The sequence below is a fragment of the Embiotoca jacksoni genome, unplaced genomic scaffold (genome assembly GCF_022577435.1).
Source record: "Embiotoca jacksoni isolate LCO1_2020_lvr unplaced genomic scaffold, fEmbJac1.0.p SCAF_15, whole genome shotgun sequence".
Classification (NCBI taxonomy): domain Eukaryota; kingdom Metazoa; phylum Chordata; class Actinopteri; family Embiotocidae; genus Embiotoca; species Embiotoca jacksoni.
Window position 1 is genome coordinate 5,984,479 of NW_027185285.1, and position 16,924 is coordinate 6,001,402.

Below are 16,924 nucleotides of genomic sequence, written 5' to 3' on the forward strand. Positions count from 1 at the left end.
AACTTAAAAGTCGATAATGTCGAGTTCTTGATGGGTGTTTAGATAGCTGCACAGTTGTGGTCATTTAAAAAAAAATCTTTTAAACCGTATAAATTGTTCAACAAGGCAGGCTCCACTCACAGCAGCGAGCCTGGAGTAAGTGTGAGTAGTATGAAGTGGGGCCACCTGCAGGTTGTGCTTCCTTTCTACATGGCTGTGCTGGCTTGCCGACTGCCAGAGCTCCTACAGCAAGAGGATTCCTCTAGAAAGGCCGGGCCTGTAATGTGACACCCAGGGGAGGGGCTCGTGGCTCAGCTATCAGTGGGGGCAGGGTCTTAGGACAGTGTGCTCTCTAATTGGTTAAAACCCCCTATGACAGATTTAAATCCCCCACAGAAGCAGCGTGCTCCCTGTCAGCTATCAACACAGCAGGGAGCAGCGCAGGGATTTTAGATGGAGGTCCATGAAGACCTTCTTTTGCAGGGATTTTTTTTTTTCTTTGCACAGAAACACATGTTTAATAATTCAAGTTTCAGATTTATTATTTTATTTTTATAATGATGTTATACTAATTTCCATTATTTGTGTTTTATTATTTATAGATTTTGATGTTTAGAAATTACAAGGCATGCAGAAGCACCAGAAGCAGCTGTTAATTATTTGTACATATTTAATTGAAGAATTTATTTGGTATCGCCGAACCATTTCTTTTCTCGTCTTCTCCCTGCAGCTCTGCTAAATTCCCCTGGGGGTGGCCTGCAGAATGCCATCAATACAGTCGGACCTGGCCAGCCCAGCGCCACAGCCATTAACAGTGCTGCCACACACATTGACCCCAGCTCCATGCAGAGGGCCTACGCAGCCCTAGGCCTGCCGTATGGGAACCAGTCCCCTGCTCAGGTCCAGGGTCCATCTCAGCAAAGCCCCCAGCACCAGCAAATGCGAAATATGAACCCGCTAGGTATGGAAAAAAAAAAAAGACTTCACTTCCATTATAAAGGTTTATGTACAAGTCCCTCCAGCAAAGTCAACTCGTGTATTTTTGTTAACCCTCGGTAATGATTATGTGTGTTTATCAGGCACTAATCAGATGAACCAGATGGCTGGAGGCATGGGTACCCCCTCCTCCGACCAGACTGGCATGCACTCCGACTCTTCTCTCCCCTCCTCACTCAGCAAGTAAGTCTTCTTATCCTTTCAACATCACTTGAAACCTGGATTCTGCTGACAGGGCATTTGCTGTTTTTACTGTGTTTCCTAATGAATTTATGCCTCTGCAATCAGTGATAGTTAATGGTAAATTCACAGTCTCAGTCTTTCCTCTGTACTTCTGGTAAAATGTGTCTGGAGAACAGACATCTTTTTCTGAAGCAACTTTACACATTTTGTTAAAATTGTGTCCGTCCTGCAGTCAGCTGATGCCAGATGGGTCAGTAATAGGTGGCATGGGAAACCTGCCCGCCGCCACGCCTCTATCTGCCACGGGGATAAGGAAGGTCTGGCATGAACACGTCACTCAGGACCTGCGCACCCACCTGGTGCACAAACTGTAAGTCCAACAGTAAAAGCAAATGTGTGTATAGATACACAGTTTCTGTCATGGTACAACAGGTGATTGGTGAGTTTTATTTTCTTCTTTTTTTTTTTCAGAGTACAAGCCATATTCCCCACCCCTGACCCCGCAGCACTGAAGGACCGGCGAATGGAGAACCTGGTGGCATATGCGCGCAAGGTTGAGGGTGACATGTATGAGTCAGCTAACAGCAGGGTACGTGTTAATTTAGTACATATTTCTTGCTTTCTATTATCATGACAGCATTCCAATGACAGTCCTCCTTTTGTAATGCTTTAAACTAAATGCCCTTTCATAGTGAAAAGAAGGTAGACAGTTTAAACTTGAACCAAAGACTGAGACATTGACTTTTAAAAATGTCCACTTTTTGTTTCTTCTCTTCCTTTCAACTAGGATGAGTATTACCACTTCCTGGCAGAAAAGATTTACAAGATCCAGAAGGAGCTGGAGGAGAAGAGGCGCTCACGGCTCCAGAAACAGCCTGGCATGGTGGGCCCAGCCGGGCCTCAGCAGCCCGGTATGGCTCAGCCCAACGCCATGGGCCCAGGACAGGCCGTTCGACCTCCTAGTTAGTAACTTTACTCCTTAAACTGTGGTTGACAGACTATAACACATATTAATATTATAACTACCATGATGTTTTATTCTGCAACTGAGAACAACTTTTAAATGAATCCTGTCCTCTCTCAGATGGACCTGCGCCTATGCCCAACATGCCAAATCAGTTAATGAACCGGATGCAGGTGCCCCAAGGTATGTGTTGCCGTTTTAGCAATTGTTTTCCAAAAAAAAAAAAGTGCTCAATTTTCTCTCTTTTGGCTGACATACATTACTTCTTAAAAACACTAGCGGTTTGATTTCTTTAATGTCAGTCCAAAAATTAGCGACAATTTCACATATGAAGCCAGTTTTCTGTACATACCTGACTGTTAACCACTCCGAGATGTGACGTTTACGCGAGCTGGTTCAGTCCCTCTGCCAGCCTCGTAGGACATGGAATATTAAATTCATTAATAACTCCCAAGTATCTTAAACAGGTATATGATTGTGTGTGTGTATCTGTTCCCACAGGAATGAATCAGTTTAACCCAATGGCAATGCAGAATGCACAGATGTCTCAGGCACCCATGGGAGCGAGGGCTCCCTCCCCCATGAACCATCCACAGCAGATGAACATGAGCTCAGTCCCAGCGGTTAGATTTTCCCCTCTTTCTCACTGTTTTGTTCTTGTCTTGTTGTTTTCCTCTTATGTACTCTTTTTTTTCCGGAAATGAACTCTTCTTGAAACCAGTCTACATTGGTTTCTCTTTTTCCCCAGTGTTTTAGTTTTTTTTCTTTAGTTTTTTTCTCATTCTTTGGCTCTATTATTTATTTCCTCCTCTTGGCTGTGAAATACCCACCTGTCTTTGACTGATTGTTCATGTATCACTCTGTTATCATTTTGACACAAAAGCATCAGTATGAAATGTGCTTCCTGGTCCTGATCCGTTTATGAACCAGATGCCTGGCTGCCAATGAATAATCTGTAATGAAACCATGGCAGAGCTTAAGGCCTGGCTTACAGCCATTTAATGTTCCTCGCTGGCTGTAGATTGTTGCCATGTCGTGCTTTGATTCAGCTGAGTTTATTTATTATTTGTAAGCCACACCAGAGGTCCTCTTGAAGAATATTGTAAAGATTAGTATGTATAAATATGCAGCATTCCATTTAGGTAAAACATTTGAATTGACAGGCACTTCCCACTTGATGCTGATTGTTGTACTGATCTTTTTGTTTAATCTCTCTCATTTTCCAGATGGGCATGTCCCCATCAAGGATGCCTCAGACTCAAGGAATGATGGGTAGTCATGCTAATAACATGGTGTCTCAGCCAGCCAACCAAGGCCAATTCCTGCCACAGGGCCAGTTTCCTGTAACTGCAGGTGGAGCAATGAATGTGAATTTAGGCCTGGGGCAAACCATGCCACAGGCTGCTGTCTCACAGGTGAGGAGAGTTTCATGTGTGTCCCTGCATGTTTCTGTCTAAACGTGGCCTTTAGTGCTTCAGTATACGGCATATGGTATATGCTGTATACCTGGTGTGTATTGGTAGGCTAATAGTGCATCCGTCTTTATTCCAGCAGCCGCAAAACTCTAACCTCCCTCTGAATGCACTGGGCTCCCTGGGCTCCCAGCTGCCCTGCGGCCCTACATCCCAGCCCACCCTCGGTACCACCCCTCCACCTAATGCCTCTGCCAGCCTGCAGCCTCAGCAGCAGCAACTCCAGCAGCTCCAGCAGCAGCAGCACCACGCTCCCACGCAGGCCCAGGTGCCACCTCAGCCCTCCACTCCTGCTTCCACGGGCGGGCCCTCCTCCACCCCAACCCACATACCCAGTAGCCTCCCTGGTCCCCCCTCAGTCATGGCCACACCGCCTGACCCCTCCCAGCCTCTGACACCCCTGCAGCCCCAACCTGAACCACCCAGCCAGATGCAGCAGCAGCAGCCCACCTCAGTGCAGGCACAGCACCCCAGCACGCCGGTGAGATACTAATTCTTACTGCAAAGCTGATGCGTCTCTTGAATTGCTTGTGCTTTTGTCAGCTCCCATTAAAGCATCTAACTGGTCTTTTTAATAAAAAAAACAAAACAATTAAAAGTGATATTAAAGGGAAATGATTTGTTAATATTTTGTTCAGTGAAAATCACTAATGACCTTAGTTTTTTATAAATGATCAGGGTTTTGATCAGAATGTCTCTTTCACCCCTTTAAGTTGTCCCAGGCAGCAGCAAGTATAGATAACAGAGTGCCTACCCCAGGCTCTGTGGCTGAGCTGAGCTCCCAGCAAGCCCTGCCTGACACTGAGGTCAAACCCGAAATAAAAGATGAAGATGACGACAGCAACTCTGGGAAGAAGCAAAGTAATGTAAAAATGGAGGTATGTACATCATCGTTAAGTACACTTACTCTATTGGTGATCAGACTAAAAACCCCAATCACTTTTACAAACCTCGTCCACCACAACCAACCAGTTCTGCTCGCATTTCATGTCCAAAATAGTAAATCTGACTTGTGTTTTTTTCACTCTCCTAATGTAAAAAGTAATGCTTCCACGTCTATTAAATCCTTAATTGTTTCCTGACTCATCAGTGTTGGTTAGCTTGTTAACAATGCTTGTGTTCATACAACAGGAAGATGAAACCAAACCCCCGCTGGTGAAGAAAGAAGAGCCAGATGCAGCAGAACCAAAGCAGGAACCAATGGAAACTGAGGAGAAGAAGCCAGAGGTGAAGGCAGAACCCAAAGAAGAGGAGGAAAGTGGGGCCAACGGCACGTCAGCTACTTCCACCACCCAGAGCCGTAAAAAAAGTACGAATATTGATCTCGTTTGTTAATCTTTGTATGCATTGTGAAGAAATAAATACATGAAGTTGTGGAGTTTTTCACAGTTGATTCTCTTTGATATCCTCATATAAACATGTCTACTGTTAATGTGGCCAAACAATTTGATCTTTTGTCTGTCTGTCCAGAACAAACTATTCCAAAAGGCCTGGTCTTTGCCTCTATGTTCATTGGCAAACTGAGGTTTTGCTCTAATGTTCTTTGTCATGGCACAACCCCCCTGCAGGTCCAATGTATGCGGTCTCTTTCTGGTTGTAGATACATGAACTTTGAATCCAAGAGTTTTAAGACTTACCTGCCGAAGACCACTTTTTGCATCAGTGCGTTTTTTTTTTCTTGGTCTGCAGTTTCGCAGTATTTTTTTTAAATTACACCACTTGTAGATGAGTTTCCCCACAGTGCAATCATTTTTTCCAAATAATTTGGAGAGCTTGTGAATCTCTTGCCAGACTCATAGGCATCTGCAACCTTTATTGTGAAAGAGCTCTTTAGATCTTGTCATGATGACACCACACTGCATTTGTAAAGACACATCTATTTAAGATAATGTTGCAGTGGAAATCAAGAGTTTATATGTCTATGTCACCTGAGAGTTGACTGTACACCACGTGTCCTGTGACAGGAGTTTTATTAATGCTGCTCCTTTATCAAATTAGATTACAGTTAAATTAGGCCTGTCACAGGATATTATACATGCAGATATACGTCTGCTGCTTGTGTTTGGTCTCTGATAACATTATTGTTGTCTGTCCAGTTTTCAAGCCAGAGGAGCTGAGACAAGCCCTAATGCCGACACTCGAGGCCCTCTACAGGCAAGACCCAGAGTCCCTGCCCTTCAGACAACCTGTAGACCCCACGCTACTGGGCATCCCTGTGAGTAGCTACAATCATGCATACTCATCAGTTTATTATAATATTACAAGACTCATATAAACATTGTAAGGGGTCATTTGTTCATTCCTGGAAACGTTTCTGCCCCTGCAGGACTACTTTGACATAGTGAAGAACCCTATTGACTTGTCCACCATTAAGCGGAAGCTGGATACAGGTCAGTACCAGGAGCCGTGGCAATATGTGGACGACGTGTGGCTCATGTTCAACAATGCCTGGCTGTACAACCGTAAAACATCCCGAGTCTACAAGTACTGCACCAAACTGGCCGAAGTGTTTGAAGCAGAGATCGACCCGGTCATGCAGGGTCTGGGCTACTGCTGTGGAAGGAAGGTGAGACAATACAGGATGGGGAGTGAACACAAACTGAGATGAGAACAGAATTGGACTACAGTGCAACTTAATGCTGGACTGTAGTTTTTTTTTTTATTACATCTGTATCTTATTAGTTCACATTTACTTTTACCTTTCTGTGACCGTTGACTCTCGACGAGGAGCAACCACCCGCCTGTCACAGTGATATGGATCTTAATGTTTCACTGCTTTTTCCACAGTACGAGTTCTCCCCCCAGACGCTGTGCTGTTATGGCAAACAGTTGTGTACCATCTCCAGGGATGGCACTTACTTCAGCTACCAGAACAGGTAAAAATCCATTTTGAGCGGTAGAGATTGGTAAAGAGGTGAAGAAGCCAGAATGCAAAGTTGGCATGCAGGTCCAGCCTTAAAGATAAAACGCGGCTAAAGACATCACTTCACATAGAGCAGTCCACAAAGCCCTAAGGACTTAATGCACATGACCTTTCCTTTTATAGGAGTGTTGCAGACACCATTGACTGTCATATAAAGTGGCTCTGCACGACTTGCGTGATCACAGGGACCATGTTGTCTTCATACTTGTTCTCGAAAACCAGCACCAAAGCACCCCCTTCTGTGCAGAACATGCTATTGCACCTCCATATCATTAAAATGCAACACAGTTAAACGATTGCAGATACTCACAGTTAAATGGAAGAGGTTTACCAAGTTAAAGGAAGACTTCCAACAACAAGGCAGTGTTTATGAGAATTTAGGGGATTTCTTATGTTGCCTAAAAACTTTTGTCAGGCCCCGATCTGTCGGGCTCAGGATGTGCGCCTGCACACTCTGTAACTCTATGTATTCCTACCCTTTTTGTACCATGCATGTGTAAAGATTTTACGGTGTTGAAACACTTCATGGACACCAGCCAAAAGCTGTATTTTTTTAATGTGACATGGATGATATCAGCCAACATAAAAGCACAGATTGCACAGACAGGTTCCACGAATGCTCTTCTTTCATTAACTTTGAATGTAAACAGATTTTTCCCTTAAAATTACATGACACATCAATAAGGAAATTATTGCTTGTCCAGGTTACATCACACAACTCTGTTTGGCTGTGGTGAATGAGTTGCTGGAGGGCTGTGTAAAACTCAGCATGAGACATACCTCTATCTCATATCATTAGCGAGAATAAAAGTCATTTGTTCAAGCACTCACAACATCTAAGCAAGATTTAGCATTTACCTGCATCTTAATCTAAATTGCCTACAGCAGTGTACATAAAAGGTGCAGTGAGCAACACCGGTTGCATTCAGGTACAGTAGGGAGTTGTAGGTCACCTGTATTTTGCAGATCAAGACTTTAATACCTTTGACTTCAATAAAAGGAATTTTGGATTTTTTTTTTTTCAATAAAAGGAATGTTACAGTCCACATTTGTTTTTGGATTATCACTCCTTCTGTCTGACCTGACATAACCAGATCATCCATTCACCAACTGTTAATGCATGTTGCTTGTTTCATAAATGATTGTCGTGAAAGGGTTGTCGTGTTTTTATATTCCAGCATGCGGTTTGACCGTGTTGTCGAACATTGATTTGTTGTTGACAATCATTTTATGTCATTAACATAGCATTTTAGCATGTTTCCCCAATTTCTGTTCCAGTTTGAATGAGAGCGACTGGATCGTGACCATTTCAATTGTGACTAACCTGTACCTCTGCCTGTGTATGTCCTTCCGTCTGTCCGCTGCCCATGCTCCGTCCTCGGTCGTTGCTATGTGCTCCTTCACTCTGCATTCTGCCACCTGTACGCCGGTTTGCCTGTGCTGCTACTGTGTGTGCTGGCTGCAGTTCACCCAAATATGGCCTTATTGCCGACAGGTATCACTTCTGTGAGAAGTGCTTCAACGAGATCCAGGGCAACAGTGTGACCCTGGGGGACGACCCGGCACAGCCACAGACGTAAGTTCCCAGGCCTGGGTGTCTGAACACTACCTGGTGATCATCTTGGAGACTATCAGGCTGTTTTCTGTCAGGACCTCATTTTATGAAGGGAGTAATAGTCACAGGAGCCAACATCAACATGCTTGTCTCTGTCTCTTTTTTTTTTTTTTTTTTGTGCAGCATGATATCAAAAGATCAGTTTGAAAAGAAGAAAAATGACATGTTGGACTCCGAACCGTGAGTACTGTCTGGACCGTAGCTTCAGGTTGACTTGTACTTGTGTGTGTGTTGGCAGTAATGCTTCTTCACTGCTTTTTGTAAAACACAGAAAATGTTTCTCTTTGTAGGTTTGTTGAGTGTAAAGACTGCGGACGAAAGATGCATCAGATCTGCGTGCTGCACTACGATGTCATTTGGCCCTCAGGGTAAGTCTCTTGGACAACTTTTGAGCATATTCAAGTATGTATACAAGTTACTGTGGGATGTCACTAAACAGTTTAATCTTTCTTTTTCTTTAGCTTTGTCTGTGACAACTGTCTGAAAAAGTCTAACAAGACAAGAAAAGATAACAAGTTTTCAGCCAAACGTAAGTTACTTACAGCAGTAACATATTTTTCTTTATCTAATCACATAAATGTCAGAATTTTTAAAACCTGAATTCATCTTAAATGTGTTTGTGTGTGTAAAGGATTGCAGTCTACAAGGTTGGGGACATACATTGAGGACAGAGTGAACAAGTACTTGAAAAGGCAGAACCACCCAGAAGCTGGTGAAGTGTTTGTGCGAGTGGTGGCCAGCTCTGACAAAACTGTGGAGATTAAGCCTGGCATGAAGTCTAAGTAAGGTTCTCCCCCTGCTTTTACAGTATTTTTAATCCAGATTGTCAGGAACATTTGATAAATCTTGAATTCCATAGCAGCTTTTATCATCACCGCATTCCGCTCTTATCCGATAAACAAACCAGGAGAGGAGTCCGGGATTGTGTTTTTATGAACATATTGCGCTCTGATTATGCATTTGTTGTGTTGTACCACCTCACATTGCAGGTGTCTTGTTAAATGCTTTTCTATTTTCTGCAGGTTTGTGGACTCAGGCGAGATGATGGAGAGCTTCCCTTACAGAACCAAAGCACTTTTTGCATTTGAGGAAATAGACGGGGTGGACGTTTGTTTCTTTGGCATGCACGTCCAGGAGTACGGCTCGGAGTGCGCCTTTCCAAATACCAGGTAAAACAGAAAAAAAAATAACATTCATGTCACCCATTCCTCTGAGTTTACTTTATTTTGTTCGCCTTGCACTTAAATCATATTTTCAATGTTTTCTTTTCAGACGGGTTTACATATCATACCTCGACAGTATTCACTTCTTCAGACCACGTCTGCTAAGGACTGCAGTGTACCATGAGATCTTAATAGGTTACCTGGAGTATGTGAAGAAACTTGGGTGAGTGAAAAGTAACTTTACACACTAGTATTTTATACCCTTCCAGCTATGTATTGATACATGTATAAATCTTCCAAGTGCTAAGTGGCTCATAATTTACTTTTTGACCAGGTATGTGACCGGACACATCTGGGCCTGCCCACCCAGTGAAGGAGATGACTATATTTTCCACTGCCACCCTCCTGACCAGAAGATCCCCAAGCCCAAGAGGCTCCAAGAGTGGTACAGAAAGATGCTGGACAAGGCTTTTGCCGAGAGAATCTTACATGATTACAAGGTCAGAAAATTACCTCAATATAACGTCGTTGTGTGACCACCATGGGACGTTGCGTTTGCAAAGACCTCCTCGGTTAGAATATCCATTTTTAAGTCTGGGTGTCTGCGACAGTCTGATACCATGCAATTACGCTGAACTGATGTGAAATATGTATGTAAAATAAAAATGATCAGGTTGTAGTACTCCACAGCATTTTACACCAATCAATTTAGCTTGAAATCATATTACCTGTGTGGTGTTGTCTTAAGAATTACTGTTCTTGTTTTCTTGTATTTCTAAGCTGGAGGGTTTTGTGACACTGAAACCCAAAAGAATCTTTGAGTAATATATTTAAATGTGTCGTTGATTGAAAGTCTTCAATTGAACTTGTCCGTGTTAGAAACTTTGGGACAATTGGCTGATGGAAGCCTTGCGTGTCTGTGTTCAGGACATTTTCAAGCAGGCAACCGAAGACAGGCTGACCAGTGCCTATGAGCTGCCGTACTTTGAGGGTGACTTTTGGCCTAATGTACTGGAGGAGAGCATCAAGGAGCTGGAGCAGGAGGAAGAGGAACGGAAGAAGGAGGAGAACACGGCCTCCTCTGAGATGACAGAGGTGAGTTAGATGGATCTGTAGATTGGGCTTTTTTTTGGGGGAAAAAAAAGGCTCATGTTGTGCCAGAATCACAAATCTGTGCTAAGGCCTCCGTCTCACCCCACATTTTATCATCCTCAAGTACTCATTATATAAAAGCTTTCAGCAGTCACTCCGGCACTGTATTACCACTCAGCTTAATTGCATAATCTCATTTTGCCTGTTGTGCAATCTCTGCTTCTCTGAATGTTCATGTCCCTCTATTACAAGGGAGCCCAAGCTGACAGCAAGAATGCCAAAAAGAAGAACAACAAGAAAACCAACAAAAACAAGAGCAGCGTCAGCCGAGCCAATAAGAAGAAGCCTGGGATGCCAAACGTAGCCAATGATCTGTCTCAGAAGCTCTACGCCACGATGGAGAAACATAAGGAGGTGGGAAACCCTACAAACAGATTTCTGAACTTCTTTCCTCCACAACTCAAATGTCATTCCATGCAACATTGCAGCAAACATGTTTAGTATTTTGAGACCAAGCTGGTAGCTTTACATGTGTGTCACAATCATTACAGAAGAGGTTCTGTCTCTCAATGAGTCCCGCACGGGTCCGTTTTGGGACCAATTTTATTTCCCTTGTATATGCTCCCCGTTGGACAAGTTATACACAAACACGGTGCTTCCTTCCACTCTTATGCTGATGACTCTCAAATATACCTGTCCGTTAGTGTCTCTGATCCTGGCATGCTGAGTTCTCTACACGACTGCCTTGATGACGGGAAAAGTTGGATGTCACGAACTTTTCTACAACTCGGCTCAAGCAAAACAGAGATTCTTGTAATTGGTCCACCACACTTAACCAAACAAATCCACCCATCTGCTGACCCGCTTGTAGAATACATTACACTTGTCGCAAAAAATCTTGGGGTTTGATTGATCTTGGTTTGATAACAATTTGAGTTTCAAACACTATATCACAAAGCTTGTGCAGTCCTGTTTTTATCACCTTCGAAATATCTCAAAAATCTGTCCTATTTGAACATTTCATGATGCTGAGACGATTATACATGCCTTCATCTCCTCACGCCTAGACTACTGCAACAGCCTCTTCACCTGCCTCAATCAAAAATCCATCAGTCGACATCAAAATGTACAGAACTCAGCTGCCAGACTTTGGCTAAAACCAGGAAAAGGGACCACATCACACCCGTTTTAGTCTTCCAGTATGTTTTAGAATTGATTTTACTGTTAATTTACAAGCCTGCCCGTCGTCTGAGATCCTCAGACAAAAAAGTTGTATCTGTTCTGGAGACACATCTTAAAACTAAGGGTGACAAAGCATTTTCAGTCCCCAAGTTATGAAATGAGCTGCCTGAGGAAATACAGTCTGCAGACTCTGACATATTTAAATCTCTTTAAAAACTTTTATCGGCGAGCCTCTTGCTGATTTCAGTTGATTTTAGTGATCAACTCTTTATTTCTTTTATACCCTGTTTTAATTTTTAAAATTTTTTTATTTGTTGTTATGGTTGTTTTATATGATCATTGTGTTGTTGGGTGTTGTATTGTTAAGGATTGTTAGTATTCACTTTTTGTTTTGTTTTAATGGCTTATTTTATGTGAAGCACTTTATAACTTGAGTTTAGAAAAGTGCTATACAAATAAAGTTTATTATTATGTCTTACTGTACATCTTATAGGCACACAACTGGACTCATCAGCATGTGAAAATGTTTTCCCACCACAGATGGACTGAGAGCTTGTTACAGTATACTTTGACTGTCCTTGCAACTAACACACATATTTCCTCTCCTTTCTGCTACCAGGTATTTTTCGTTATCCACCTCCATGCCGGGCCAGTCATTAACACCCTGCCGCCCATCATGGACCCTGACCCCATGCTCACGTGTGACCTGATGGATGGACGCGACGCCTTTTTGACTCTGGCCAGGGACAAGCACTGGGAGTTCAGCTCACTGAGGAGATGCAAATGGAGCACAATGTGCATGTTGGTGGAGCTGCACAACCAGGGCCAGGACCGCTTTGTGTACACTTGCAATGAGTGCAAGCACCATGTGGAGACTCGCTGGCACTGCACCGTTTGTGAGGTAAGACATAGTGGCATTGGACGTATGTTGTTATCAAATCTACATCTGTATCCGTTTTGAATTAATACCAAGTTTAAATCTTGACATACCCCTAATGTGGTCTTCCTTACCTGTCATCAGGACTACGACCTGTGCATTAACTGCTACAACACTAAGGGCCATGAGCACCAGATGGTGAAGTGGGGTCTGGGTATAGACGACGACAGCAACGGTCCGGGTGGGGAGGCCTCCAAGAGCCCTCAGGAGAGTCGACGCCTCAGCATCCAGCGCTGCATCCAGTCCCTGGTCCACGCCTGCCAATGCCGCAATGCCAACTGCTCTCTGCCTTCATGCCAGAAGATGAAGAGGGTGGTTCAGCACACCAAGGGCTGCAAGCGCAAGACCAATGGTGGCTGTCCTGTGTGCAAGCAGCTCATCGCTTTATGCTGTTATCATGCCAAGCACTGTCAGGAGAACAAGTGTCCTGTTCCTTTCTGTCTCAACATCAAGCACAAACTTCGTCAGCAGCAGCTGCAGCACAGGCTCCAGCAGGCTCAAATGATGCGGCGCAGAATGGCCACCATGGCTGGAAGGGGTATGCCCATGCCATCTCCACCTACCTCAGTTGCCCCCGACACCCCAAACTCTGTCCAGCAGCCTAACACACCACAGACTCCCCAGTCCATGCCCAACCAGCCCCAGCAACAGCCACCACCGAACCCTGCCAATATCGCCCAAGGCTTCCCCAACAACGGGCGCAGCAGTCAGCCCCCAACACCAGTGCCACAGGGTAAACCAGGGCCGCAGTCATCCCCTCACCATCAGCAGCAGTCTCCTATGCCTAACATGCCACTCCAACAGCAGCCTCAGCCTCCACAGCAGCAGCAGCAGCAGCAGCCTCCACAGCAACAGCAGCAGCAGCAGCAGCAGCAGCAGCAGCCACTGCTGGCAGCCCTGAAGGTGGCCAGACAGATTGAGATGGTAGCCAAGGCAAAGCATCAGCAGAACTACGCTATGAATGGGATGCCCATGAATCACCCACGAATGATGGGGCCCATGCAGGGCCAAATGCAGATGATGCAGGGGCCACGGGGCCCCCAGGTGATGCAGCCTATGCAGCAGGGCCAGTGGGGTCCAGGGATGCAGAATCCCATGCAGAATCATCAGCCGCAAGTCCCTGCTCAACAAGGCCCCATGGCCCCTCAGCAGGCTCAGGGAACCCCAATGCCTCAGCAGGGCCAGCTCATGCAGAGACCCATGATGCCACAGCAACAGGGTCTCCAAATGCCTGGGGTCATGCCTCCCCAGGGGCCCTCACAGCAGGGCATGACACCACAGCAACAAAACATGCCCCGGGGAATGCCTGGTAACATTGCCCCAAGTGCCCTGCAGGAATTACTGCGCACCCTCAAATCTCCCAGCTCCCCGCAGCAGCAACAGCAGGTCCTGAGCATCCTGAAGTCGAACCCCCAGCTTATGGCTGCCTTCATTAAACAGAGGACAGCCAAGTACCAGGCCAACCAGCCGCAGCAACAGCAACAGCAACAGGCCCAGCAGCAGAACCCTCAGGCCATGCTGGGGTCCCAGGCAGGAATGCAGGCCATGGCAGCCATGGCAAACCAGGTGCAGAGGCCGGGCATGGCACCTCAGCAACAGCCTCCTCAGCAGGCGGGTCCCCAGGGATTGGCACCCATGGGCCCCCAAGGCCAGATGTTGAATGCTGCTCAGAATGGCAATCCCCAGCTGTACCGCAGACAGCAGATGCTCAGGATGCAGCAGATGCAGCAGCAGGGAGGCTTGCCTCAGGGCCACGGTCAGTTCCCTCAGCAGCCGCCGGGCCCGGCAAGCTACTCCCAGCTCCGTATGCAGCAGCAAATGGCTATGCAAGGAGGTGGGGGGCCCATGGGGCAGCTCCCTCCCACATCTCAAATGGGCCAACCTGGCATGGGCATGGATGGGGCCCAAAACCTCCTCCAGCAGCAGCGCATGCTTCAGCAGCAGCAGATGTTGAAGCAGCAGATGGGTTCTCCAGCACAGGCTAACTCGATGAGTCCACAACCTCACATGCTCCAAGGCCAAGCCCAGGGAGGAGCTCACTTACCTGGCCAAACAATGGCAAACACCCTGGGAAACCAAGTACGCTCTCCAGCCCCAGTGCAATCGCCCCGCCCACCCTCGCAGCAGGCCCCTCATTCCAGTCCATCCCCGCGGATACAACCCCAGCCATCGCCTCAGCATGGCGCCCTCCACTCCAGCTCTCCCCACCCCAGCCTTGGAGGTCCCATGTCAGGCTCCATGGAGCAGGGGCACATGGGAACACCAGAGCAGAGCGCCATGCTCCCGCAACTTAACACGCCAAACCGAGGGGGGTTAAGTAATGACATGGGTATGGTGGGAGACACGACGGGAGACACACTAGAGAAATTTGTTGAAGGATTGTAGCATTTTGAGACAGAAGAAAGGCCTTGTTCTGTTTTCAGCTGAGACATTTTTGTACTTGCTGATGTAAAAAGCTAAAAGAAATACAAACAAACGAGTCTTACGAGGCCTACGGACTGTGAACTTTCCTGAAACCAAGGACTACTTTTTCTTACAACACACAGAGTGATTTAATAATTGCTGTTGAAAAGAAGACAACAAAGACAAAGAATATATTTTTGGTTCAGACCAGCCTTGCAAGAATTTGCCCTGGTCTTTGTGTTGTTTTGTTTTTCTTTTGTTATGCTCTGGTATTGACTTCTTCTTTTTTTTTTTTTTAAACTTCTCAAAATAAAAAATATTTCATTTTATTATTCTTTAATTTTTTTTTTTTTATTTTGTACCTTTGCAAATTAATATCATATTTGTGTTGAGAAGACTGTAAAAATTATTTGTCTGGGAATTTTCTGCCAGGTTTCACATCTTGCTCAGTTTCTGTTCCTAGCTAATTTATTCTCATATGCCATTTTTCAAAAGGACTGCCTTTAGGAAAGCCTTAATTTCTTTCCTGTTTGCAGAGTCTAAAGGAGATTAACGTATTTGTATAGATCTAGGAACTATTGCACACACCCAAACACAACATGCAGGTGTAAGAGAAGCCTGCATTGAAGCTTGTTAATGTTCACAGGTGCCGGAATGTTCTTTTTACTGGCCTGGGCCCAGTGTTTGTCTTGCAGATGTTCAAAAATTGCTTTGTCTTTCCTTCAGTCTAAAGAAATTCTCATTAAATCCTGAACCTCTTTTTCCTGTGGTGGGAAATTAACTTGTTTGACTGCTGATTTGTGTTCAGAGAGTTTTGTGCATCATTTTCTCTCGCATTAAACTTGAATTGATGGTAAACTATTCTCTAATGTAAATCATGCAGCTAGACAGTACTGTAAATATGCAGAAAATAAGAATGAAATCACTGTACAAACTGGTTCAAATGGCTCATTTCGTACTTATATACCATATTGTTAAATAAACCTGTGTGCCACAGACTCTGCATCTTAATTTTTCTGTGTGGGAAAAAAAATTCTGTTGGGATCAGCGTTCGGGCTACAATTAATGATTATTTTCAGTATCATAAGTTTCAAGCATTCTGCCATTATTTTCTCAATCTTCTAAAAAAACTACAGAGCCTGACGCACTGTAGTTTTACATGTGGACACGGACACACTGTAGTTTTACATCCAGAAAGAAAGCTGTAAAAAGAGGTTGTTTCAATTAAACATACTTAGATTTAATTTCGTGTCTGGTCTGTAAATGTCAGTGTCAGCCAACTTGTCAGTCAATTATTTCCTGCTTTCTGATCGGACACCCTTTCTATTTCAGGTGGCCTGCATAAACCGAACATTGGGTGATTTGCCTTTCATTTTCACTTGGGCTTATTTCCATAAGACGCAGTTTACATCGGTGTTGGACACGTAAAGTTAAATCTTAAGTATGTTTAACAGAAACAACCTCTTTTTTTTTTCTTTTTTTTTTACAGCTTTCTTGCTCGATGTAAAACTACAGTGTGTCCGTGTTACATTAGGAAAGATAATTTACAGATAACTGCTGGGAAGGTCTGAGAATACAGACAAAACGTCACGTCATGCAGTTTCGGTGAAACTTTAAACCTATCGGGACAGAGGAGTGTCATAGAGGAGGTTCCGACCCGGTGCAGCCGGACAAGAGCAGCTGCAGGCGACCGACTCGGACATCTGCAGCCGCTTTAATAATATCATGTGACGTCGTGACATTTTGCAGCGCCGGCTAAAGTCGGGACTTTTCTCGTCGTCGTTCAACGCTGTGAGAGCAGCGTGCATCATTTTAAGTGAGCAGAAAGTCGAATGCGCCCAAAATTTCCCCAATCCTAAAAAAAAAAAAAAAGGTTTGACCTTCAAGTGGAATTTATCGTCTTTAAATTATGAAGAGAATTAGAGACTAAAAGATTGAGAATAAATATATACACACAGACAGGACTACTCGTATTTCAGCACGTATCCACGAAAATGAAACAATTCACGCGATCA

General features: G+C 44.7%; 1 protein-coding gene across 2 annotated transcripts in view; it reads left to right on the top strand.

Annotated features, from left to right (window-relative positions):
• crebbpb (CREB binding protein b) overlaps positions 1-15,907 on the top strand; it is a 33,609-nt gene extending 17,702 nt beyond the window's left edge. The window contains exons 6-31 of one of the 2 annotated variants that reach the window (XM_069149110.1): positions 710-940; positions 1,059-1,158; positions 1,391-1,528; positions 1,630-1,747; positions 1,946-2,120; positions 2,243-2,305; positions 2,624-2,745; positions 3,349-3,537; positions 3,674-4,075; positions 4,308-4,472; positions 4,726-4,903; positions 5,691-5,809; positions 5,921-6,160; positions 6,382-6,470; positions 8,013-8,093; positions 8,256-8,312; positions 8,423-8,500; positions 8,594-8,661; positions 8,764-8,914; positions 9,155-9,301; positions 9,405-9,518; positions 9,630-9,795; positions 10,223-10,390; positions 10,640-10,801; positions 12,189-12,470; positions 12,591-15,907. In XM_069149110.1, the coding sequence (XP_069005211.1) occupies positions 710-940; positions 1,059-1,158; positions 1,391-1,528; positions 1,630-1,747; positions 1,946-2,120; positions 2,243-2,305; positions 2,624-2,745; positions 3,349-3,537; positions 3,674-4,075; positions 4,308-4,472; positions 4,726-4,903; positions 5,691-5,809; positions 5,921-6,160; positions 6,382-6,470; positions 8,013-8,093; positions 8,256-8,312; positions 8,423-8,500; positions 8,594-8,661; positions 8,764-8,914; positions 9,155-9,301; positions 9,405-9,518; positions 9,630-9,795; positions 10,223-10,390; positions 10,640-10,801; positions 12,189-12,470; positions 12,591-14,891 (6,104 nt within the window). In that variant the 3' untranslated portion in view covers positions 14,892-15,907. The remainder of the gene's footprint in view (positions 1-709; positions 941-1,058; positions 1,159-1,390; positions 1,529-1,629; positions 1,748-1,945; positions 2,121-2,242; positions 2,306-2,623; positions 2,746-3,348; positions 3,538-3,673; positions 4,076-4,307; positions 4,473-4,725; positions 4,904-5,690; positions 5,810-5,920; positions 6,161-6,381; positions 6,471-8,012; positions 8,094-8,255; positions 8,313-8,422; positions 8,501-8,593; positions 8,662-8,763; positions 8,915-9,154; positions 9,302-9,404; positions 9,519-9,629; positions 9,796-10,222; positions 10,391-10,639; positions 10,802-12,188; positions 12,471-12,590) is intronic. The other variant, XM_069149111.1, reaches the window with a different exon arrangement.
• The last annotated feature ends 1,017 nt before the right edge of the window (positions 15,908-16,924 follow it).